At 40.4% G+C, this 26,360-nt stretch overlaps 2 protein-coding genes across 2 annotated transcripts; one reads left to right on the top strand and one right to left on the bottom strand.

The window, feature by feature from the left end:
* Window positions 1–323: 323 nt before the first annotated feature.
* On the top strand, window positions 324–13,192 carry ctu2 (cytosolic thiouridylase subunit 2 homolog (S. pombe)). Its single transcript, XM_041947470.1, has 16 exons — window positions 324–692; window positions 1,938–2,012; window positions 3,495–3,573; window positions 3,774–3,833; window positions 5,396–5,456; window positions 5,581–5,690; window positions 6,593–6,834; window positions 6,975–7,110; window positions 7,339–7,467; window positions 8,736–8,827; window positions 9,073–9,170; window positions 10,221–10,319; window positions 10,481–10,589; window positions 11,708–11,774; window positions 12,513–12,571; window positions 12,963–13,192. Exons 1-16 carry the CDS (start codon window positions 637–639, stop codon window positions 13,021–13,023), a joined length of 1,533 nt encoding a protein of 510 aa, XP_041803404.1. The 5' UTR covers window positions 324–636; the 3' UTR covers window positions 13,024–13,192.
* Window positions 13,193–17,093: 3,901 nt separating this feature from the next.
* On the bottom strand, window positions 17,094–24,980 carry cdk1 (cyclin-dependent kinase 1). The gene is made up of 8 exons (XM_041947028.1): window positions 24,899–24,980; window positions 24,161–24,203; window positions 22,741–22,897; window positions 21,926–22,049; window positions 21,135–21,305; window positions 20,793–20,956; window positions 19,044–19,185; window positions 17,094–17,731 (listed from the first exon to the last, which is right to left on the bottom strand). The coding sequence occupies exons 2-8, from the start codon at window positions 24,195–24,197 to the stop codon at window positions 17,615–17,617; spliced, it is 912 nt and encodes a 303-aa protein (XP_041802962.1). The 5' UTR covers window positions 24,198–24,203; window positions 24,899–24,980; the 3' UTR covers window positions 17,094–17,614.
* Window positions 24,981–26,360: the final 1,380 nt, after the last annotated feature.

Below are 26,360 nucleotides of genomic sequence, written 5' to 3'. Positions count from 1 at the left end.
CTTATTGCAATGTCAGAGCCTTTCATTTCCATTCCCATCCCACACTCTATACCGGTTGGTGGTGGTAACGCAACAGTGTGTTGTATGCCAAGATCCATAAAACATCGCACAGATTCTCAGCGTCATCATGTAAAGTACTAATAATTATAATTAATTACTTAATTGCAATAGGAATAATAGAGAGAATGTAGTTTTTTCCCCCTGCCAATCGGCTGCTCCATCTTCCAGTCCAATAGATGGCGGTAATGGGCCTATGAACTGGTTTGCCAACCGCCATTAAAACTCAAAGAACAATACGTCATCAACGAGCGCCATGAGTTCGAGCCATGTTTGAAGCAGAGGTATGAGACAGTCGAGCACGAAGTTTTATAAAGTAAATATTTAACGACATAATAGCTTAACGTATAGCAGTCGGTGATATTTTAGAGAGGCTGTAACATTCTGTGTCGAGTCTCAAATCTCAGCGCTCCTTCAAAGTAGGTTTCGGGACTTTCTCTTGGTGAAAAGAGCCTCAGTTGTCGAGATTTCAGTGTTCTATAAGTTCAGCTCGGTGCTACTGTCAAACCTGTTTATTTGTTCATTAGCGAACTAAACCCTGCGATTAGACCCAGTAGCCCGCTGTTAGCCACCTTCTCAATGTGCCAGGTGGACGAAGACTACCATGATCAGCTGGAGCACAGCGACGTGCCCAGGTAGGTCATCACATCTGTGTGCCCCTCATCACGAGTAATTAGCTGTGTTGAAAATGTGCTGGCAAGTTTCATCAACCGATGAACCGATATATTTAAGTCAGTCCCAGTTTGCGCATCTGTTTCTGTCAGTCCTGTGAAAGCAGTGGGCATGTGAGACGCATGGAGCCAGCAGTCAAATTTAATCACATTTGGTTGATAAAGGTTTACAACATCATCTGATATACAGTTTGCTATCTGGAGTCAACCAGACGTCATTACAGCTGCATTACCAGCGAGGCCAAGTGGGCAACTGCCCCCGAACCAAGACCCCCAAAGGCCCCAAAAGTTTTCTGCATGTCAGCTGGCTTTGGTCATTTAATGAATTGCTGAATGCTAATGAATCGTTTAGGTAGGTAGTTTGCATCACTAACATACACACTATCATCTATGGCAGGTCCTGCATTATGTTAACTTTTTCTTTGGTTTTTCTTATATGTTGCACTGTCTTGGAGAAGGCCCTGTGTCAGAATCTTTATTCTTGTTGTTTTTATTGTGCTCACGTGATGCATAATCCTAAATAGCGTTGTGTTTCTTAATACAGTACTTCACATACTACAAGTGCACTGAAAGAGAGATTAGTTATAAAGAAAGGATCACTTCGTGACTACAGAGAAACAATTACAGCAACCAAACACTCTATAAACATACACTCACATATGGCATGTGAGTGATGTGATAAAGTAGATTTGAAAAATCCAAACTTATGCTTAATCAAATTACCACAAACTACCAGACACTCACAACGTCTGGGACGGTCAGTATCATCCCAGCTCAGCAGTGCCGGTTCGCCGCTGGGAAAATGATGAGGCTGATGTGTAAAATGCTGTGTGCACTGGCTTTGGGAATGGGAACTTGAATGCAACAGGTTACATACACAATGTACAGGGGGAGGCGAAGGGCTGTCAATGGGGGCCCACTATTTGTTCAGTTCAGTTTGAACAAATAACCAAAAAAAGAGACAAAATGCTTATTGCAAAAAAAGACGTGCGAAATTAAAAGCAATTAAAACCATGAGATGAAATTTTAACTTTTGATGCTCTGCATTATTGCAGTAGTGTCACTATTGTAGTATTCTAGTAGACACTTAACCTCCACGTTGTATTTAGACATTTTTTGCAGCATGAAGGACAGCACATAGATGTGTGTGAGAATTTGAATTCTTTGTACGTGGGATTTTAAGGTGTGTTTTGTTCTTACATTTATTAGCGTTTCCAAGAAATGTGTCAAATGCAAAGACGCGACTGCAGCTGTGGTCATCAGGGCTGGAGACCCATACTGCAGGTAAGACATGCAAAAATCAGCACTGCTTTGTTAGAGAACTGCTAGTTCAGGTTATACCACAGATTGAGAAATTATTTGTGCTGACTGAACACAGTGAATTTTGAAAGCTCTGAGGTAATCAATTGCGAGACCAGAGCACTGAGCATCAAGTTCTATACAGATAGTTTTTACTGATTATAGTACCATTCAGATTGAGAATATCCAGGTATACATTAATGCAGTCTTATTAAAGCTTCATTTTCATTACATGAGGGAAGAATTGTAAAGAAAAGAATAAATTGAAGGAGATAAATTATATGCACAATACGAAGGTGCAAGGCTATCAGAAAACACTGTTAATGAAAAAAGGTAATGCTTGCACATTTATTCCATTCCACAGAACTTTAATAATGTTTCAGTCCCACTTGATTTCTTCCTCATGTTAGCTCCTGAGGAATCAGGGTAATAATGAGTGTGATAGTATGATGAATATGAAGAATGTTCGAAGTGGTCCCGAAACGAAGCAAAGAATAACAAATAAGAAGGGCTCGGAAGAATCTATTGGATGGGTGCCCAAATAAATGTTGTGTATTATAGTTGGTCACTCTGGACATACTCCATTTGACTAAAATGTCTGTAATCTCACATCATATCATGTGTGCTAGAATAAGAATATTCCAGATGTTGCACACTTAATTGTTAAAAACATAAAGTATTATCATTTTGTATCAAATCCTGCTTGTAATGCACATTGCATGCCCCGTAAAGCCCAGTAATGTAGCACTAATAAAAGCTGGTGAGTGGAAATTACCTCTACTATAATGGCTCATATAAATTCTGCATAATGTCAATTTCCACAGCACTAATGCCATCAACAGAGTCATGTCATACTTAGCGGTCCCTCTCTTTTTAACACCGGTCCAGTTTTTATTTCCAGTGAGTTACTGCTAATAAAGCTCCACTATTCCTGCAGATAGTTCACATTGAAAGCCGACTTTCCACTGAAGGTTTTCAATATCATGTGAGCAGGAAGTGTTGAGTCACTGATGGTATCTTAACAGTGATTGATCAAAACATGCAATTAAGTGGAAATAAATATTAAATGTAAACATTATTTCTACAACAGTGGAGAAACTCAGCAGCAGACTGGCAAGTATGACAGCAGCACATTAACACACAAGCTTCTACTACAAGCTACTATAAGCTTCTAATACTGATATAAAAGAGAATAGTGGCCTGTCTCTAATGAGCCTGTTAATCTGCAGTTGAGGTATGTAAAGGCTTCTGTTTGAGAATTTACAGTTTAAATATACCTTCCATAAACTAGTTATAGACAGATAGAAAAGGACGAAGGAAGGCTGTGTGGGTGCATCATTTTGAAGCTCTTGTTAGGATGTAAAGTGAGAATTTCTCAAGCTGTGTTGTTCAAGCTGGAGCTGTAGCTACAAAATATTATGTTACAACATTAACAAGGTTTGTTCAAATCGTCTTTATGTCTGTTAGGGGCTGTTTCAAGGAATACTTCATTCATAAGTTCAGAGCCATGCTGGGCAAAAATAGGGTCATTTTCCCTGGAGAGAAGGTAAGCTGTGTGCTTTCTTTGTACACTTAAATGCTTAATTCTCTGAATAATTTCTGTTCTCTCTGATACATCACATTTATTTTACTGCTGTTCATTTTGTGAATTTGTTGTACACACAGAATACTTTGCATGAACTTTAAGAAGTATAATGTGAATCTTTGCAACAGCTCCATATCTGTGAGTGTCTTCTCTGGTTGCAGGTGCTGCTGGCTATATCTGGAGGTCCTTCTTCCTGCTCAATGCTCAGTCAAGTCCAAGAGGTCTGCCTGTTTGTCTCTCTGTTCATTTGTCTCTACATCTCGGTCCAACTAAAGTTGACCTTATTAAAAACAGAATGCAATGATTGGCACATCCTTTTCAATGTATTTTCGATTGAAAGCAGTACACATACAATATATTTCACGTTTTACGTCATCAGCATCATTGATTTTTGGAAGTATATTTATTCAGGTTGTTTTTGGAAATCGTTGGTGCTGCGTTCTACAGGGTGAAGAGGAGAGGGGCCATCCAGATTGTTAAAAGCACAAAGTTTAAAAACCAGCATCTGTGATGGTGTGTTAGTGCCTGTGGCATGGGTCCATCTGTGAACACACCATTAATGCTCAAAGGTACAAACAGGTTTTGGAGCAACATGTGCTGCCATCTAAGTGATGTCCTGGTCGAGGAATGTCTGCTTGTTCAAGCGAGTCATTGCCAAGCCTCAATTCTTCACATGTTACAGCAGCATGGCTTCATAGTAAAAGAGAGTGGCTGTTAGACGGACCAGCCTGCAGTCCAGACCTGTCTCTCATTGAAAATGTGAGGTGCTTTATAAAACAGAAAATACAAAACAAAAGGCCCGGACTGGTGAACAACTGGAGTCACATACCAAGCAAGAATAAGAAAGAATTACACTTTGAAAACATTTTGTGTCTTCTCTTCCCAAATGGTTACTGAGTGAAGTGAGAGGTGATGTAACACAGTGGAGCACATGCCCCTGTCCCTACATGTTTGAAATGTGTGGCTGCATCAAATTCAGAATCAGGATATATTTACTAAAATCAATGAAGTTGATGAGGTAAAATGTGAAATATATTGTACTATTTTCAATTGAATATAGCTCTAAAAGGATTTGCAGGTCATTGCATTCTGTTTTGTTGAGGCTTTACACAGCATCTCAGCTTTTTTGGAATCCGGGTTGGACTGTGTGTTTCCACCGTGAATGCTTCTGTTAACAGACTGGAAGAACGTAGAAAGCACAATAATCCTTGTGTCAGGTAGATGTTTGGCTCCGGCTCTTTTGCTGCGTAAGGCTGAACTTTCTTCATGGCCAGCTCTCTCTGGAATCCTCACTCTTCCATACACGTTAGCCCATGTGGTGTATCTCGTAGTCTAATCGGTCGAGCACATTTATGTTCTGAGGAGCAGGATCTCAAAATCTAATGACTGGTTTTCCATGAAATTGTTGGTCCTCAGAGGATGGATCCTTTAACTTTAATGACCTCATGACCTTTCCTGTTGTGTAGGTTTGATTTGATTTGACTTTCACACTTTTGGGTTGAAATATACTTTTCAGCCTCTAGAGTCCACAAGGCAGACATGAAACAATTAAGGCCTTTTTTTAATCCTTGTATTAGTATTATGAATATGAATGGATGATTTTCACTAATGAACCAAACTACCAGAAACATTAATGTAACATTAGATGGTCTAATAGATGCTATTTAAAATTCCACTGTATGCTCCTAATGTATTCAGACTTTGTATAAACCGTAATAACAGCATAAGCTTGTTTTTGTTGTAATGTTAATGGCTGAAAACCTCTTCTTCTTCTTCCTCCCAGGGTTTGAGTCAGAATGCTCACAAGAAGTTGAGATTCTTACCTGGCATCGTCTACATTGATGGTAAATTAAATGAGGCGTATCACACTTTAAAGGAGCGTCATCACTGTCATGCGTGTGTGGAGGAATTTCTGAGCTGATTTGGGCCCTAACATTTCACCTGGATTTTGTTTGTCTTTGTTCACAGAGGGGGCTGCTGCTGGTCAGTCTGTGGACGAGAGACAGAGGACGGTGGCTGAGCTGCAGGCTGTGTTCAGAGCCACTGGTTTCCCCTTCCACATCGTTCCTCTGGAACAGGTCAGTGTGGATGCAGGAGGGTTCTGCTGAACCTCAGCTGTCTATTACACCACAACATGAAGTTTATGGGGCTTTATCTATCTTTATTCAGGAGCATGGTCTGTCAACTAGAGAGCATGGCTCATTGACTTCACGTTCAGATTTCAGAATGTTCTCCCTCAAAACCCGGCCCGGCCTCAAAACATCAAGTTCAGATTTGCTCTGCTTCTGCTCAAGCTATATGCTTGCATCTGTTGCTGCTCTCCAGCTTCAGACCTTCTCCTCCTTTTGTGCACTCGACGAGGGGGCGACTGTGGCTCAGGAGGTAGAGCAGTCGTTTACTTATCAGAGGGTCGGTGTGTGAGTGTGTTAATGCTTGTGATGAGTGGTCTAGCTACCCTGTGTGAATGGGTGAATGCAGGCTTGTGTTGTAAAGCTAGACTAGACAAGTTCTAGGGTTCCCTTCACTTCTTAGAGCAGGTCTGAAATAAAGCAACCACAACAAGGAAAGGGTCATTCCATTGCATCATCATCAACACTACACCTGGCTTTGAGTGTGAGGAGATGGATTACAGCTGGAGAGCAGGAGATCTTTGTAAGCAGCAATATATCAGAGTGCAAACATACATACATGAGCAGAAACAGAGTCTTAAATACATGCAGGCCCTCTTTAAATGTGAGGGCAGGGTTTTGAGGGAAAGCATTACAAAATCACTCTGAAATTGAAAGACCATACACCTTAATAAAGTTAAAAAGCTCTGCAAAATTCAGTCAATGCAAGCACACACTTTCTTACCTAAATTTGTCAGCAGTTTTTTTTCAGTCTCATGTCTACATAAACAAGTCAATTTTAAATTGAAGTCACAAGGATTTATTATCACAAACAAATGCATTATTAAATGTGTCCCCCAACCTCCTCTCAGGTTCTACACCTTCCAAGCTCAGTTGTGATGACGACCCCATCGCCCTCAGAGCGACCAGCCAGTGCCTACAAAGCAGCTGTGGATCACTTCATCCAGGGCAACAGCAGTGGCTGTTTGACACCACAGGAACAGGAGGAAACAGCACTACCTGATGTTCAGGAGTCCCACACACAGTTACTGCAGCAGCTGATCGGCTCTGCCAAGACACCGACGGCCAGAGAAGACCTGCTGAACACATTAAGGTCCGACATGCTCTCAGTACAGTACCTGATTCCCATCTGACGTGATGGCACTCCTGTATTAAGTTCAACCAGAGATATTGATCTGGGATAATACAGTACTTCCCAAACCACCCTGACCCCACTGTGTGTTCTCCTCAAAGGCAGCATCTACTGGTGCACACAGCACGTACTGAAGGCTACAGTAAACTGATGCTGGGAGACAACTGCACCAGGCTGGCTGTTAAACTTCTAACAAGTATATCACTGGGCAGAGGAGCACAGCTGGCTCAGGACACGGTGCGTATGTATGCGTATGTGTAGAGGTGATGACAGAACGACACTGCATTTACTGTAAAGCAACAGAAAAATCACATTCATGCTACAAATCCATACTGTTCTGTGTCCCTCTCCTTTTTCTTTATAGTGTATTAGATAGCAGAGCTGTAATGAAACTGATTCACTATGGAGCAAATCTGACTATATTAACGCACAATGTTAATATAGTATTTGTGTGTGTATTAACAGGGTTTCTCAGACTCCAGGTATGGTGACATAACAATAGTGAGGCCAATGAGGGATTACTCAGCTAAAGAAATAACTGACTACAATCGTATGTTCAGTGTGCCCTCTGTTACACCAAGCCTGGACACGAAGGTAAGAGCAACCAATAGTAGTTGATCTGACAATAACATTATGCTGTAAACTGTACAGAAAACCACACAGTAGTGATGCAATGAAACTGATCTCAGATCTTTATTTAGTGTATTTCAAGTAGAACAGATCATGGAAAGTCTGTAGATCCTTTTCAGACATGCCTTACACGACATCGCTAGCTTCTTCTATCTTTAAAGTGATGGCTTTGTGCCATTCAGACATAGTTGTCTTTCACGTTACGTCAGACACGACAGGACATTTACAGAGATAGCCACATGCTTGCATCATGCATGGCGTGCAGAGAGAGAGCAGGAGAGGCTGCATGACTGGTTGACTTCTCACAGATACATTTCACCTCAGTTTCATCATTTAATGCGATTTGATGGCAAATTCTGCATGTTTTATAGTATCAAACAGGGCACAGGCATTGAACAACAAAGATGTTAAGTTGGGACTCTGTTTGCTGACATGATGCATGTTAAGTGTTTTCCTGGATATTCATTTTTTCATCCACACAGTTGGCATGAATGAAAATTGAGACTGTTGGCCAGGTTATTACTGTGGTTGTATGAGGGTTTTTAAACCTCCTCTGCTCTGGTCACATTACTGTGAGGGGGAAAATAGACTCATCTGATCTGAGAAGAATCTCCTCAACAGCTTAAAGTTGGCTCTTCCTGGTTTATTAATTTTTTCCTCTGTGCTGAAGAGATGGAGATTGAGATAATACATTTTTTACAGTGATCCTAGAAGTCGGTAGCGTTACAAGAAACATATTTCTCTCTCTTTCTCCTTCTATGAAAACTTAGCCTTGTGTTGGGTTACATGTCTGAAAAGAGCTATAAACGTGAATGCAGTATTTTGTACATACAGGGATCCTGTAGGAATTATGACTGCTGATTGGTCAGGAGCTGGTTCTTTTATATGTTTGATCAGTGCAGGGTTGGCCTGCAGCATTAACTACCGTGGCAACAGTATGATGTTAAGCGTTCCATGAGATACCTGAAAGTCAGAGTTAATCCCAAAGTTAGCTGGCTGTCTAATCCTGCCCTGTAGGACAGGCTGCTGATCTGCTACAGCCGCCCAAAATCTTACCTGATATTTTGAAACTCAGCTCTGAGTAGGAGCTGGATGGAGATGTTGGTATTTGGTTGTGGCAGTGGGCACTATGATGACTATGACATAAATATATCCCTGTTATTGCGGGAGCTAGTCTACTGTGTACAGCTACAGACTGTGGCGTTCAGGGTGTGTTTTTGTCTGTCCCATAGACAACAGACAAGGCCAGCATCCAACGTCTGACAGAGAGCTTTGTCACTAAACTGCAGGCAGACTTTCCCTCTACTGTCAGCACCATCTACAGGTCAGTATGACACTACAAACATCATGGAGATAAGTGCATATTCTACAGGAAGTATATGTGAGGGGTTTGACATGTTAGCACTGGGTAATGGATGGGGGCATTTCAGAAACAGTATATGTACTGCAGCCTGCTTTTGTAATTTATTAGCAAGATACAATCAGTCTAGCTTTTTGTCTACACTCAGAACAGCTTTGTAAGCCTGCCATAACGTGCCTGTCATTAAAGATCTGCTGTGTGTCCTGTAGGACCAGCGAGAAGCTGCAGACAGCGTGTCAGAGCTCCTCCACAGCTGACCACTGCGACAGATGTCTGCTCTGCATGTGCGCCTTGGATAAAACTGTTGGTGAGTGTTGCATGGAACAGGTAGCTTATGGACAGCTACAAAGACTTTTAGAAGAAGCATACATGCATGCATACAGTATTAAAATAGATATATAAACAGAATATTAAAATACACACAACACCATTAATGCAACAAATAAACTTTAAACATGTAGCTGTAAGTGCCAGAGCTTCAGGAAGTGCACTTCCTTTGGCCTGTGTCTGTCTGCTTTAGCCGTGCCGTGACACGCCGAGCCTCATGGTGTGCATGATTCAACCCAACCCAGCTTCACCACAGAGAAAGCTCTCTATGTGTTCAGCTCTCAGCACTTCTGGAGCTTCTACCTGCGCCTGTGGTTTGAGTTTAGTTTCACACCTGTTCCTGATCCCGTTTGTACTTTCAGGCGTCACTGTTTGTTTTTGATGCCAGAAGAAAAACCAAACCAAAGCCAAATGTAAAAAAGAATATGTACTTTTTTACATCATGTCACTTCTTTACTCCTCTTTTCTTCCTTCATCAAAAACAAACACTCTCTCCTCTGGTCTATTTCTCTCTCGAGTTGAAAATAAAGCTGTTCCACTTAGCGCTCCCTCTGGAGGCCTTTGTGTTGACTCGATACGCAGTCTTTTTTGTCTTCTATATGTTTTGGCATTCAGCAGAATGTTTTTTTTTATTTGCAGCACATTTCCGTTGAGCTTGTTTTGGATTTTGGATGTGTTTTTTAATGGAAATATTTTGGGCTGTTGCAGCACTTTTGCCCTTGTGAGCCATTGTATCCACGTTATCACAGAAAATAGTGAACTTGTATCAGACCTCTGCAGAGTGCTCACTCAACCTCATAGCACAGTTTTCCCCTTGCAAATCCTGCCAAAAGACAATTAACTATTGGTCCCTTAACAGGATGCACTCTGTGTTTACATCAGACATGTTTGCATAGTGGTACCAAAGAGCCTGCCACTGATTTGATCAGAGGTTTTCAATAGAGAAAAGCACACCTTCCAGCTGGCTGGAACAGATATAAGTATTTTTTACTCCCTTGTTTCTTCTGCCTTTGTCTCCATCTTTTTTCAGAGAATGCTTCAGCCTTCCAGGCCACAATGATCTCTGAGCAGCTCTCCCAGAATAAATTCCCAGGAGCTACCAGTGCTGAGATTCTGAGACAAAACCAAGGTACAGTAAACTCTCAATGAACACACTTCACCTCCTCTTATGTCTTCTATATTTCTTGTAGCCCTGTCTGTATAGTATGGTAATCATCCAATAACTCTGATATCTGCGATAGAGTTTCTACACTCAGACTCAGGTATTAATAAATTCTGTTTCAATTAAAGCTCCAGTGGAGCCAGAATCAAGTGCTCCCACTGTGCAGTGCTGTTCCTCTGGAAGAGGAGAGGATTGTGGGAGAGCAGTGACTGATGGAGGCTGCTGTTCTTCTGGCAAGTAAGTATTCTGTGATTTACTTCTCTTAATTTGGGCAGTGATCAATCTCCTGTAATCTAATCGGGGACTCACTGTCACTAGACATGCACAGTGATGTCAACAAGCCAATTCCAAACATACCATTCTAAATAGGTCAGATGTTGACCACCTTTTGAACATGTGTCAAATAATTACCATGAGCCTGTCTTTATTGAAACAATTTCCTTTCTCTGGTCCATTAGTGGTAAAAGTTAACAGTATGATCGGCTGTTGTTCTTCATTGATTATCAGAAACAGTCTATAAAGCCCATGTCAGAAAATTGCCATCTTATATCTCATCTTGCTGCTCTGGACCTCTGGTCACCTTTCAGCTCTCTCCATTGACGAGGTGAGACTTCAGGAACATCAGCATGCTAGCATGCTATCACTTACAATACTAACATGCTGATTCAGAATGTTCACAATCTTAGATTAGCTTGTTAGCATGTTGACATTTGCTAATTAGTAGTAAACACAAAGTACAGCTGAGGCTGATGATGTTGTTAGTTTTGCAGGTTCATAATTGTAGAAAAGTCTCAGACATTTGCTGTCATTGACTCAAACTCAGCCAAACCCTGAACTTAATAAACCCCTAAATGCATATTTAGGACCTTTATATTATACAATTTTATCAGCATATATTAAAATAGTGATTATACCTATAACTAATTTACATGTAGCTGCAGGCTGGTCCATCTCTCTGTAGCTGAAATAAGGTGGTTTTCAGTCTCCACTTTGTTGGAGGGAGGAAATGGATCTAGTACAGACGCTGTGATAGAAACAGGTCCTCTTCAGTGTCCAACTTGAACCTGGTTTTCAGCTGTTTTTGCACCACATTCTTACAATTGTGAGCTGCCACTACATCGACTCTTCAACTCTCAGCACCCCATCCTCCATCAGGGTGGTGACAACAGTAAGAAATGGAGAGCCTGATGTGTAAGTCCCCACACATGATTGTAGTTGCCTTTGCCAGGAGTCTCAGCACAGAGGGAGGGCTTTTCTGGAGTTGGATTTGATGACAGTACAGCTTTGAACTGACAACTGACATCTTCTGTGTTTGTGACCATTGCTGAGTTTTCTGCGTGACTGTTTTCTGACAGAGTACCAGAGACAACCGATCTGAAAAGCCTGTTGTGTTACAGCTGTCAGCTGACCATCAAAGACATGGTGAGTGAAAAGCCCTGCGCAGGAACTGAGTGGTCTAAACTTTGTGTTTGTTGTTAACTTTTTAATCCAGCATTGAAATAATGACCCACTCTTATGAACACAATATCTCACCAGTGCCTTTTTGGAATTTCCTCAGATTTAGCACAAACACTTGGTCTGTAGGATGAACTGATGAGATTTTTGGATCAAAGGTCACTGTGAGCTCACAAACACATTTTTGGTCATAACTCTAGAGTTCACAGGCTAATTATGATACAATTTCCCACAGATATCTCACAGATGATAAAGTGATTATAATTTATATCCAAAAGGTCAAAGGTCGACTTCACTGTGCTCTTCTGTGCTGCCTGGTTGAGGATGTGTGTGAAAAGTCCATATTGTAGAATTTGTAGCTCTTTGCAGCAGCGTCCATATCTGAAGCATAGTAGTCCAGCACAGGCTCATTGTTTCTGCTGATACTGATCATCAGGTGATTGTTGCTGCTCCATGTGATGAAGCTCTGTCAGTCCCTTTGAACTCCTCTGGAAAAATAGTCTCTAAGTGAAGACAGCATGTTTCTCACTGGAATCATACACGTTAATAAAGTTCTAACTTCCACTTCAACAAAAAATACACTTAAAACCTTTTATTGTTATTTTGAATATTTATTTGTTATTTGAGTGTAGACAGACAAGGATGTAAACTGCAACTTGACTGGTTGGTGGAGGCAGTAACTATTCTCTTTCTGTTTCCTTGTAGTCGTCAGTGGTCAGTCTCCCACAGTACATCCTGTCAGAGGCTCAGAGGAGGCAGAGGAGGTGAGGAAAATATTCACTTCATTTTCAACAACAGTTTTCTTTCTGGACTCCAAGTGCAACAGTTACTGTACATCTATTTTCCATAACAGCTGATCAGTTATAAAGCACGCAGTTCTTTATATACCTTTTTGATTTCTTTCCCCTTGAATCCAAAAAGAAGTAGCTGTCATGTGGCAGCTTTGGAAAATATAATTGAGCTGAAACATACAGAACGTTACAGAACTTTAATGAGTAGAAAAGAAGAAGAAGAAGAAATACTGCCTGTCAGAGAATCATTTCTTATTTAACCATCAAACTGCTTGTACTGTATATACACAAAACCTGAGAGCAGAAACGCATTATGACAACGAGGAGTGTCATATTTTGATCTAAGGTGTGTTGTGTTCTGTAGGTCTCAGATGAGAGAGGAGATCAGTGAGTTCCTGTTGGATGATGGCGATGAAGGTGATTAAAGGGAGGAGGCCAAGTCTGATGACACAGAAGTGCATTTCTGGATGTTAATCAGCAGCAGTCCACTCGCTAAACTCACGGAGTTAATACCAAAACTGGGCATAATGTTCATATCCCAGTGTCTTAATTGATATTTAAAGGCTGTTTAATAAAACTGAAATGTGTGCTGTATTCTCTTCCTCAATAAATAATCTGCTGTGAGAAACATAACTGCCACTACAAGACAACATGTTTTATTAAAAAAGGCAAAGAATTGAAATGGACGCTTGTGATACACAGTTTAAGACATTCAAGAAACATGTTCAAAGGCAGAATCAGAAGATTTTATGAAAGAAAATAAAGACTCATATAAAAATAATCTCAGTCATCACTTATGACCCAGTGGAGGTGTGGTGGGGTGTGTTTTTGCAGACTCCCTTGTTTCCTGGGTTTTCTTATTGTGCTGTGTTTGGGAAGTTTCAGGGCGTCACCTTTGAGTAGCGGGTGAGTAGCCCCCAACCAATAATGACGTGCAGGCTGTGAGGGCGGGACTGTAAAAACATAGCAGCACAGCAAAGGTGCAAAGGGTAGATGCTGTAGGTCCAAGGTGTGTGCTTAGCCTAGCTTAGCACAAAGCAGGGTCAATACTGCAAACCTAACCACATAAAAAGTGAATTATGCAACAACTCCAAAGCTGTTATCACTCACTGTAGCCCTGTATGGCTTGGTGAGGCCACAAATCTCAGTAATATATTGTTCCAGTATTCTAGTTTACAAGTTGGCAGTGGGCGATTTGGGAGGTTTGTGCGATTTGAATGGCTGTCTGATGTGATTGTGCTTCATGAAGCACTTAGAATATCAGAAACATTTCAGAAAGGCTGCTTCCTGAGCATACAATGGGATGTTCTGAGCACAGAAACATAATAAAGAGAAATTGCTAGAACAAAGAATGGTTTAAGCTAACAGAAATCTGTTCTGTGCTCATGCATTTGCATGTTCAATTGCTATTACCCACATACAGTAAGTGCACAATGCTAACCTGCTCTTCTCAGTTTTACTGGTCTGCCTTCTCAGATTCCCTGCTGTGTGCTGTCAAACATGCTCTCATTGTGTCTCTCAACATCTCTGCTTTGTGCAAAAGAGGTTATCATTGTGTGCTTAGGTGGATAATGGCAAACATGCACATGAAGATGGGGCAAAACAGATTTTTGTTCATTAGAATTACATTTTTCTTTGTGTGATAATAATTACTCCACAAAATCTAATAATGTGCTTGCAAAAAGTATTCTAGTGTGTAGTAAATATCTGATTGTGAGGCATAACTCCACACATGTTGCATTTGCCATTAGTGATTGTCACTTATGGTCACAGTGGCCACTTTTCACTAACACAGGCTCACTCTGCATGGAGAACTTACATGGAGGTCATACAAAACACAAACACACTTTCCAAGAGGACATTCAGAGCCAACCTAGCTACTATATTAAAAACAACAGTACACAGTCGATCGTAAGTGAATAAAGAAGGTCACCACACCAATACAACAGGCTGGAATAACCCACAGCAGGTGTTTCCATCAGCTGACACAGCAAAACATCTGCTTTGACCACAAATTCAAGATGCTTGAATGTTAAGCATTTTCTCTAGTTCTTTAACTTGTTTAAATTGAAAAGGTTGTTTGAAAAGTTTTCTTTGGAGGAACCAACTTGTAGGCTTACAGTTATTGTCTGCAGGGGACCACATGAGGAGCTGATCAGGCTGCTGTGAGTCGGACTCAGATGTGATGGAATTAGTGGTAGAAAATGTTTACGCCACAGACAAGCAGAGACTCTTTTTGATGCCACAGAGGGGGGACATGCATGTGACTGAGTCAACTAGTCCCACTCCAGCATCAGTAGTCACATTCACATTGTGGGAGGACTGAAGTCTCTGATTATTGTTAACGAAGGAATGAAATTCAGTTGTAGCCTCGATGACAGCTGAAAAGATGGTCACTGTGACACGAGATTTGTATCTTGACTCGCTGAATTTTCATTGCTGAAGTGTCTGTTCACATATACATGTGGCTCCAGAGCATCTGTGGACAGTCTCCTGGAGAAAGGAGTGGAACGTCAGCAGTGGCACTGCTCTGAAATGTTCTGCTAGAGGTGCATCTGAATCCAGATCAGTGAGTTCCAGGTGGTCATCACTGGGAGCGTTGTCCTCCTGCCCTGGATGAGACCCCACTGATTACACGCTATGTAGATGTTGTTAGTACTTGTTTGTATTTGCATTACATTTCAATGTGCTTCTCTGATTTGTTTCTATTTGAACATTGTAACATGTATTTTCATCATGGTTTCTTTTGGCAGTTCATGTACCAAAGAGTAAATCCTGATAAACTTTTTTTTAAAAAAAACCCTGTCTTGACAAAAACAAAGGGGTGAATAATTTATGTGGAAAGATAGCTCAAAAGAGTTATAGTATGGTCAGTACCGTTCACAATATGTGTGGCAATATAAACTATATATTGAATATTTAGCTGTTTGGCAGCACACTGGACTGTGCCTGTGCCACCACAGGCTCTGCTGCTGCAGGCAGAGGCCTCCCTGTCGCTCCATTCAGAGCACAGCGTGACGGCAGCAGGGATTTCAGTGTCAGGGAGCAGTTTTAGGAGCAAGTTCTGCAAGGGATACATTCAGATGAAAATGAAGTGGTTCCAGCCTTTTTGCCTTATGACCCCTTACAACAGACCAGTGTCTGGTTGTGGCCCCTTGTCATGTTTCAGATGTTTGAGTTGTTTGAAATCTAATACAAGCCTGAGTCTAAAAAGTCAGGACAGTGAAATGTAAATGAAAACAGAATGTGCTTTGCAACAGTTTTACAAAGTGTTCCTGTGTCCGTGTAATAATCTCCTTTATCCAATCATGTGATCACAAAGTGGTGAATGCTCCTCTCATACCCAATCATGATATTATCACCTGTTACCAATCAACCTGTTTACCTGTGGAATGTTCCAAACAGGTGTTTTTGGAGCCTCTCACTACTTTCCCAGTCTTTAGCTGCTGCTGTCCCAACATGTTTGTCTGAAATGCCGTTTTTAACATGTACATACTCTCATTGTCAATACAAATCCTGCACACTGTACAGAATGTATATAGACATGTATGTATGGATGCGACTGTTCATATTGTTTAGAACCTAGAACACTCAACTTGTAGTTTTATTTGTTGTTGGTCATTGGTGATTTTTGTATCCGCCCATCTTTTTCACATATTAGTGTACATTACAGTCCTAACTTCTACTTGTTCAGTATATGTTGTCCTTGTTCTAGAGTCAAATTCCTTATGTGTTTAAACATATTTGGCTGATAAAGCTGATTCAGATTTTTCTTCTGTCTTGATCATTAATCATCCGACCACTCCTGATTTATCTTTGGACTCTTGAGAGGGGGCTCAATCCCTGCGTTGGCACTGTCAGACTAAGATATATAAAGTAGTTGAAACTAGCTCCACCTTCATCATTTCCAACAGAGAATCACTACTTTTGCATTGATCCATCAATATTAACATTCTAATAATGTCCCATATATATTTGATCTTAACAGGGGGACACGACTCTGCAGAATTTTACTTTGACACTTTGGAATACATTTTGCTGTTTTTTTTACTTTCACAGAAGATTGGGATATCTGACTTCACTCGAGGTCAACCATCATAAATGTGGTTATCAAACAGAACGGGCCAGTTCACATCAACAGATCAAGACAACAAGCAGGATTGTTGTGCAAGTTGTGCAACATTTCTGTGGAGTTTCAGTCAGCACCATGAGACACTGTCACTACCATTAGCCAGCTGCTAAGAAGCTCATCATCTCATTATGGGCAAGTATCAACTTTTAAATGTAAAAAGTTTAAATCCATCCATTCATTTTCTGCTGCTTATCAGAATTGCCTCTATTGGCCACATATGTGTACACATAAAAGAAATTTTACTAAAAGAAATTTTATTTAATTCTGCCAAAAGGGAAAAGAAAAAAAAAACAAACTAATTTTAGGACATATTGTCCCAAATGGTTTACAATACTTTGGTTGGTCATAAGTTGCATTTTACCCTGAATGTTGAGCAGCAATGATGGAGAGAGAGGAAACATTAAACTACTATACTATTACAGCGCAGCACTAACCATCTCTGGCTGCTCTCCTACACATCATCTTATTTAGGTCCCCCTGCTATGATAACATCATGATCTTTTTTCAAAGTGGCATATATGCACATGGGAAACCCATGTTGTTTTTTGTTAAACCCACACCTGAAGCAGACTGGCCTTAATTCATCCAGGTTTCATTTGTGTCCTGGCTCATGAAAAGGGTAATGCCCGTAGCATGATGCAGCATCTTTTACCATTTGAGAACTTGTACAACTTACAGTATGTCAAGCCGTCAGTTCCAGGAAATATACATTAAACATAAGTTTGAAGTGTAGAGAATCACAGAAAGTGCAGTTTTATTGAAAAGACATTGCTGAGAGACAACATTTTACTAAAGGTCTACAACAAATTCACACACAAGTATTTACAGAATGATAATTCACAATGGGCATGAGTGTGTTTGTATGTGAGGTTATGTGAGGTGTTTTAGATTTTGTTGATGCTGGCAGCAGGCAGGGTGGATTTGTCCAAGTCATCAAAGTAAGGGTGAGTCATAGCTTCGCGCGCTGAGATCCTCTTGGGAGGATTGTAGGTCAACATTTTCTACAGCAGAGAAACAAGACAATGAGACAACGTCACTCAGGATATTTTAGGCAGACTCTTACACCTCTTATGCTGACTAGAATTGCAGGCCTGGAGTTGCAGGGCCACTTTGGCCTGTGATAAATAAAAAATGATTGGGGCACCAAGGCCAAAAACAATGGTACAATAACAATAAGTAATCATTACATTTTTATGAAGACAGAACAGTATTCTATCAACAATTAGGAGTCAGTGTAATGAAAAACAGCACTGGGTTTATTAAAACTGTAAGCACAGCGGCTGAGGGTGATCGAGGTGAAATCAGAAAAAATTCCAACACCCATGAAATTATTAGCATTTGAATCTGAGACCATAAGAGTGTCACAAAAATGACTTTTAAACATTAAACACACTGATGAGAAACTTCTCAAGGTGAGACAACTAGTCTCTTCTCATCACTACATACACTGCAGACAGAGCTGACTGAGAGGAAGTCATGATACACAGAAATATCAGCTTTTTCTGGGTGAATGAAAGTTAATGTTACTGTTTTAAAACGGAAGCTAAAAAACACAGAGAATGCTGAGCTTTCAGGTTGCACCAGGAGTTATTAATAACATCATCATCCAGTTTCAATTGGGAAAAAAAACGTTAGGTTGGACACTGACCTAAGGTAATGTATCAAACAGGTACTCATTTCTGAAGTTACTGGGTAATTTCTAGTTACTTTTAACTGTGTAATTGCATCTGCCTGCAATCCTCTTAAATATTGTTGGTTTTTTTGAAATGAGTGAGTGAGCGATTGTTCACTTGTCACAACAGCTTTTTTTTTTTCTACAAAGGGCAGCTATGGCAACATCTTACACAGAGCCTGTTACATTGTCAGCGGGAGGGCCAGTTGGTGTAGAACACAGTTCTGAATAGAAAGGAGGGAAATGCATCTCAGGCTATTATCAGAAAATTAAAACAGTCTTCCAGTCTGGGAAAAACTGGGCCTTGGTCCTGGTCTGGTCCACGGGCCTTGAGTTTGACTGGTCTGTTGTGACTGTACTGTGGTCTAAAGATTCTGTTGAGCTGCATTATGGGAAATGTTGGATTGACTGCTTTTGGAGCTTGCCTTCTGCTATGGACATGAAAGGCCATTAAGCGGACCAGCTCAGCCTATGCTGCTTCAGCTGAGGACTCTCAGCTGTTATTACCTCTGAGAGTTATTACACTAATGAAAAATCTTATCAAATGAGAGTTACATTCTGTTTAGTGTGTCTGCACTGGCCTGTATCTGACTGACTAGTTTGAAGAAGAGCTTAATTGGGTCCTTAGTAACAGTCCTTACCGCCAGTAGGTCCAGGCCATTCTTGTCCAGGTTTTTCACCATTGATGACAAGTTGCCAGACTTCCATTTAGGGAAGGTGTTTTTGTAGTCAGGTAGGCTCTCGACATCAGGCCACACATCATTGTTTGGAGTTCCCAGCGTCCTGGAAAGCACAGAAACAGGAAGATTTAACAACAAAATCAATCAAAGAGGGGACTGCAGGGAGCTACAGGACATTTCCACTGCAGGAACTGTCCCAGGGCACCAAGAACTTTGACCGCAGGAACCAGGGATAAATGTAGTTCCTGTGTGATGAGAGGTTGAAAGCTTGTATATGTCTGGACTGTCAGGGCTGTAAATGAATCTCTTTACCTTTATATCTAGATAGAAAATACAAATGAGCACATAATGTGTGACTAAAAATGTAAATTAGCATATTAATATTTCACTAGAAATGTAATTAAAAACACCTTCCAGAAATGTGCTTAATCATTTAACTTTAGTGTTTGTTGTAATGCTTTTTTAAATCTAATCTTTTTAAATTTAAATCTTTTAATTTGCAAAATTAGAAACAAAGTTATATCATAGCAGCCAGTTTACAAACGGTAATAAAAAATAATATACTTAGAAACTAATTGCACAGAGTAATTTCTTCTTAAATATCATATTATAGAAATATTACTGTTAATCTATCAAATTAAGCATTTTGGCATGAAAACCTACACAGTCTGGCATTTCCAACTAAACAAACTGCTTGAAAGTTCAGTCAGTTAAGAGCATTTTAATTGTGGACAGCTCCTGCCTCCATAGACTTGCACACATTAGGAGGTGCAGCTGCGCTGTGCCAATGTGCCAGCTGTTTCCCAGGAATTGTGGGAATTGGACTCTACACAGTGGGGCACATGAGTTTGAAGTGCACAATAGAGTACGACTACTAACTATAGTAGCATTGGGCAATCAATTCACCTCACAAACACAATTAATAACTCCATCAATCACATCATGTTTAGGAAAGTAGATTAAAAACATGCACACAAGGGAACCATGTAGTGCATACTGCTGTTAGAAGCTGTGCACAATTAGCTGATAATGATCGGTCAATGATTGAGATTTAGTTTACATTGATGAACAGAATTAGGCATCCACACAGCTTCACAAATCTGACAGAAAGGATGTGTGTGCATACTTCTGTCTTTGTGTGTAACTTTACACACAGCGTAGTCATCTTTCTTCAGAGTTTTATGCATCCTGGATTATTCTGTCCAAAAGGTAATGTCAAACTTGGCTAGCAAGCTAGCTTTCCTCTGTATTTCTGGGTCAGTGAGATAAGGTCACAATTCTCTGCTTAATAAGATAGCGTTATTGTTATCTTCATATCCTCGGCCTCCCTTATCCCACTGCCATCGAGCAGCCTGATGTTGTCACCTTGCTGCTATACAGTGGCTCCAAGTTCAGGGGAAGACCAAAGGGAACTCTTATAAAGTGAAGACTGTTAGCAGGTGGGACTTTAAAGCTAATATTTCACTATTCAGGTGATCTGTCAAACGGGCAGTGATGACTGACTTCCACCACCAAGTGTCGCTGTTGCAGCCACCATTTTTTTCTCCTCTGTTTAGTCTTTTTTCACCCATAATGCATTGCACGACAGGCTATCTGAGTCAGTCTTATATTAGTTACTCATAGGGCAGCTTTACACAACAACTAAAGTCAAGTGTCTATAGCAAGTCTGACTTTAAGTTATAGTCAAAAACTGGTCCCTGGTATGTCTACCTGAAGATCCTGAAGAGCTGGTCTATCTCAGAGTCTCCATGGAACAGAGGCTTCTTGGTGGCCAGTTCAGCAAAGATGGTGCCAGTGCTCCAAACGTCGACAGGGGTTGAATATCGAGGTGAACCCAGGAGGACCTCTGGAGCCCGGTACCAAAGAGTTACAACCTGGGAGCACACACAGGGGTTAATTCAGCTCAGTGGTCATTTTGGAGGCTTTTTGTTTTTTGGTGTTGTTAATCGTATCTCCTTCTCCTCAGTGTTGGTGATGCTCTCCCTGACCACTGTGTCAGTGCAGTTTACAGTTCAGTTGTTTTAGTCCATGAACGTGTGAATGGAGTCTCACCTCATGGGTGTAGACCCTAACAGGAACACCAAAGGCCCGAGCGAGACCAAAGTCTGCCAGTTTGATAACTCCCTTGTTGTCGATGAGGAGGTTCTGGGGTTTCAGGTCCCGGTGGAGGACCCGACGACAGTGACAGAAATAAATGCCCTCCAAGATCTGGTAAAGGTAGCTCTAAAAGGTGGTGAGGGAAGAGGGAAGGAGAATGGACATGGAGATGGAAACATGTTTGGGGTTTCAGAAAAAGACAAATGGCACAGTCATCTGTTTGAAGACAACTTTTTTTAAACTTGAGCACACCTTCAGAGATTTTTTTATACACTAGAGAGGTGTCAGTCACTATCAGATAATTTAATATTCTTAGAATTTAGACTATTTAAGATTAGTAGGAGGATAAGGGAGGACTTCTTCATACTACTGCCATTTTTTTTCTTTTTTTCAACAGATTCTACCAGCATGCTACATTAATTTTTTCGTTATTATCATTATTATTTTTTCTTATTTTTTTACGAGTATAATTAGGAAAACATTCGACTATTCAGTTTTGAAAGTAAAGCCCTTTGCACATGACTCGGACAGTAATGAGAAACCGACTCAAAGCCCACAAATTCAAATTAGATGACTGGTATTACTGTTCAATCATTTTAAGTCACCTTGCTCCTTGATAAATATTATTTGATTCTATAATTCAATTCAAAACCAACTCAACTGCAGTAATACAGCTGTCACACTAGTGCCACACATAATCAGACATAAGACCTAAGATGAACTTTATTAATCACAAACAAAGTTACCTTCACCAGCATAGGGTCCATGCACTGGCCAGATGGGATAGAGTCCAGGTACTTCTTCAGGTCCATGGACAGGAACTCAAAGATGAGGTAGAGACGAGACTCTTGCATCAGGACATCAAGGAGACTGACATACACACACACACACACACAGGGTAAGTCCATACTGTATTTATGTATACATTTTCTCATAGGCTGTGCCTCTCATAATTCTTGTTTTCTCACATAATGCATATAAAGGGTTTGACTGGATGAAGGGTTTGCTGAAAGCATAATCTGACAACACACTGTGCTGGGTGATCAAACATGTTATTATTTTGTTGCCTGCACACCATAATTATATTGTTTAGATTCTGACTGTCAAGAGGGAGGATAAAATGATTGTCCCTGTGATAACTTTCTGGAGTTGTAAACTTCCTGGATCCTATTTTATCTTCTCGCTATAGCAACATCTCCACACAAACAAAACCCACGTTCCTTTAAGCCTTTAAAGGATAATATGTCACTACTATTGTAGTGGCATGTTGATTCTGAGTTGTATGTCATAACAAAGACCATCAGTAACATACCACTGAGAATGAACATATGCAATGAGAACCAGGGTTGCATCCCTTCGCCACTTTCAATTAAAATCTTGGCACGACTGCTATTTTCGGGCATGTTTCACTGGGATGTATTACAACTGTTCTCTGCAAGTGTCCAATTGTAGCATGAGCATCTCATAAGCAGAAAAATGTTATTGTACATCCCTTACACCCAACAGAATTTGCTTACATGCCAGTCTGTAACACCCTCTGCTCCATACAAAGTGAACATACCGTACAACGTTGGGATGCTTCAGTTCTTGAAGCAGAGAGACCTCTCTGACAGCAGTGCTGGGGACCCCTTCTTCTTCACTCTCCAGACGGATCTTCTTCATAGCCACAACCTGGCCTGTGGCCTTATGCCTGCCCTTGTACACCACCCCATAGGTGCCTACATGAACAGTAAATTACCAAAAGTTACCAAACTGGCAATGTATACATTTTAGAGTCATGACATTATACACTCCATGGCCCATAGGTGTGTTAAATGGTCTGCCTGTCTATTGACACAAATGCTATGTTAAAGCTTCTACGCAGGCCATACATCATTGGAAAGCAAGGAATCTCGTGAATCAACTGATGCAAACCATTTCGACATACAATCACAACAGCAGGTACAATCAATGCCAACAACCAATTTTAAAATTGAGACAGCTCACTGATGAAGCTCATAGTCATCCAACACTCAGTAACACTGGCCTTGTTCTTTACTTTTGTGTTAAGTTCGAGTCAATTGCAACCAACTGTGCAGATGAGTGGTGCCTCGTATAGCCAATGAATTTCCGAAAATTATGATATGCTGCTTCAGTGGATAATTTACAGCTAAGTCAAGGAATTCGGTGCAAATAGGGATATTACACAGCATTTGAAATTATAAATAAATGGCCTCAACATAAAGCCTATATAAGTATACAGCCGAATATATAAGCATATGTATAGATACCCTAAATATGAAAATAGATTACCTAAATATTCATTACCGAGTTGCTCTCCGTGCTTTTTGGAGAACATTTAGACATTATTATCAGTTTGCACTTGCACTCTGGTAAAACTTAATTCAGTGGTCCCACTGTGTTTTCCATCTGAAAAGGCCCAGATAGTAATCTGTCTGCATTTATTTGCTAACAAGTACTCAGGCAGAAATAATAGCCTTATACATCAGCATGTTCAGACTTCTATTACTGAAAGTCAGTTGCACTTACAGTGATTCTGACTTGTGGAAATAAAACTTCAGTGTAATAAATTCTGATTTGCTTTTGAACCACGTCTCTGCCTGTAGTGCTCGAACCTGTGTTTGCCTTACTGTGTAGAACTGGGTAAAACTCCTTGGGTGAAAGTCCCTAGGTGGCGTTGTCTGGCTTGCAATTTGTATTTTGTTACCGCCCCTATATAATATAACAGTACCACCACCACCGCGTTGCCACATTACCTTTCAAAAGAGACCAAAACCATGCATGTACTCTAAACAGTTCAAGAACACCTTTCAATTTGTTGTGGGTATGCCTTGGATAAGCATTTTAGGCAAAGTGTAAAGGATTGGTAATTAAAGAACCTATAATATAAAGGCGTTGAGAACAATTTGACCATGCAAATTCACTTAAGAACCTCTTCTGCTATAATTTGTCACAAGAAACAAGAAAACATTTAGACCAACCTTCTCCAATTTTCTCTATTTTCAAGTAGTCTTCCATTATTGCCTGAAAGAAAAAAAGAAAACATGTCATCATACAAAGAGTGCAATTTCAACTTTACTTTCCTAGCTTCATCTAATGCTCACCTTTTCATTCCAAACTTTGATTACAAAGACAGTTAACTAACTTGTAAATGTAAACTGTGGCCTAAAAAGTATCAAGGCTGTGAAAGCCATAACGTTAACTCAAGTTAACTTGCAGTCATAGAATTACTGCTTAAATTAGGTACAACATGTAACTAACTAACTGTTGAGTCCATAATTTACAGCGATGTAACTAATCAAGGTTTTTTTTAGTTAAACGTTAGCGATCATTTAAAAACTCGAACACCAAAGCAAATTAACGTAAGGTTAACTTGCGTTGCCTAACGTTAAAAAACGTAACATTACACATCGCTCGCATCACTTATCTCCTTTTATGTATAAATTTCAGTATCAGCTGTTAACTGGTGCTGCCGTAACGTTCAGAGCAATGATACAAAGTTACTGTCGAGCCGTTAAGGCAGCCGTTTTCTTCTAAGCGAACAAGTTAAGGTCACCAGCGTTAGTTTAGCTAATGCTAAATCGCCAAGGCTACCATCTATTGATTTTCTCGTGACAGCTGGTCCACTTTCTGTCCACACTGAATGGTCCAAATGTTTAACTAACCTGATAAAACATTTGCGTCATATTTCAACCGGAGTAAAATGAAATAATAGTTACCTGGCTGCTCCTTGCTTCGTATCTTATGTACTCTCCTTCCACAGACTGCCGCAAGAATGCTGACAGACTTATTTGAATTAACCGCAGTGCAGCAGAGGTTCAAAACGGACCAATGAGCTCAGGCGATGTATTTCAAAACCACCAATCAGGGAGGGGGCTGTTGTCATGTGGGCTGAGCGGGAGAGAGCGCGCCGACTTTCCTCAGAAACATCAGACCTATCAATCCTGCCGTTTTCCCCTGGATTATCCCCGTTTTACCCTTCTCTCACGCTGTCCGCCCATTGTATTTTTTCACCGGAAATCTTACATGTTTTTAACGTATCTTGACGTATCTAAAAGAAGGGTGACTGACGGGAGACATAACCGCACGTTTGATGTTTGCTACATTCCCCTCCGGTACAGCAGGTGGCACTATGTGGAACTTTAGCTGTGATGTCTGTCGACAAGGAGTCATTCACTCAAACGTGCTGAATTTATCTGCCCTTTAGTGTTTTCATTGATATAATGCAGGGATGTTCACAGCATTTCACATTCAACCAGCTATCTCACTCTGACCACCTGACTAGGAACTAGAACTCACAGCTCCCTTAGCAAGCCTCCTCGTTCCTTGCTCCTCTCTCTGATCATGACAGACAACGTCACACCCAGCCACAGCCTGATCCTCATGCCAAGCAATACAGCAGTATGTGCTGCTGTACCATCAGACTACAGAACAGCTTCTTTCTTTGGCTGTTAGAATACTCAATTCATCCTCTTCTATCTACCATAAAAATGTTCTTTTTTTCGATCTATTATTTATTCATCCATTTATATAATATTTGTTTTGTCAGTAGGATAAAGGAATGAGAACTTGCAGACCTATCTGCACCTGAGTTGTACAACCCTGTGCTGTAAAATGATAAATAAAGGAACCTCTACCTCGTGTTAATTGAATTTGCATATCTATAAAATTAAAGGAAACATATTAGTAGTGCAAATAAAATGTTATTTTCTGGGTAAAAAAAAAAACATTTCCTCATTCTGTCTTAAAATAGTGAATTAATAATTGACTTGAAATGAATTGGCATATTACATAGCTTTTCATAGCAGTATTTTACTTTGAGCTAATCAATGTATAATTTGAATTCTAACAGTGGCACACTTCAGACTCAGTAGAAAACAGCTGTGAATTCACAAAAAAACTAGTCTTTTCTATGCACACGGCCTGAAGAATCAAAAGTACCATTTTGAAATTCCTGATTTTTTCTTCTGTTGATGACATTGAATGTAGATAAAACTATTAAACAATTTGAATCCTTTTTGTGACCATAAAATGATTTATACACACACACACACACACACACACACACACACACACACACACACACACACACACACACACACACTATGTTCACCTGTAAATGAAGACAAGTGAGAGACAGCTGAGTTGAGCTGTGTGGAGCCGACCTTCCAGCCCCAAACC

The sequence above is a fragment of the Chelmon rostratus genome, chromosome 11 (assembly GCF_017976325.1).
Source record: "Chelmon rostratus isolate fCheRos1 chromosome 11, fCheRos1.pri, whole genome shotgun sequence".
Taxonomy (NCBI): Eukaryota; Metazoa; Chordata; class Actinopteri; order Chaetodontiformes; family Chaetodontidae; genus Chelmon; species Chelmon rostratus.
The sequence above is the reverse complement of the archived record's forward strand: the minus strand, read 5'-3'. Positions and strand labels throughout refer to the sequence as shown.

What these genes read in the sequence shown, in the direction of transcription:
- cdk1 (XM_041947028.1), bottom strand. Translation starts at nt 24,197, where the DNA reads ATGGAAGACTACTTGAAAATAGAGAAAATTGGAGAAG. An exon ending in TTAGGGTCTACACCCATGAG is followed by an intron (nt 20,957 to 21,134) that starts GTGAGACTCCAT and finishes GTGTGCTCCCAG; the next exon opens with GTTGTAACTCTTTGGTACCG. An exon ending in ATGGCCTGGACCTACTGGCG is followed by an intron (nt 17,732 to 19,043) that starts GTAAGGACTGTT and finishes TCTCTGCTGTAG; the next exon opens with AAAATGTTGACCTACAATCC.
- ctu2 (XM_041947470.1), top strand. Translation starts at nt 637, where the DNA reads ATGTGCCAGGTGGACGAAGACTACCATGATCAGCTGGAGCACAGCGAC. An exon ending in TGGCATCGTCTACATTGATG is followed by an intron (nt 5,457 to 5,580) that starts GTAAATTAAATG and finishes CTTTGTTCACAG; the next exon opens with AGGGGGCTGCTGCTGGTCAG. An exon ending in CACAGCTGGCTCAGGACACG is followed by an intron (nt 7,111 to 7,338) that starts GTGCGTATGTAT and finishes GTGTATTAACAG; the next exon opens with GGTTTCTCAGACTCCAGGTA.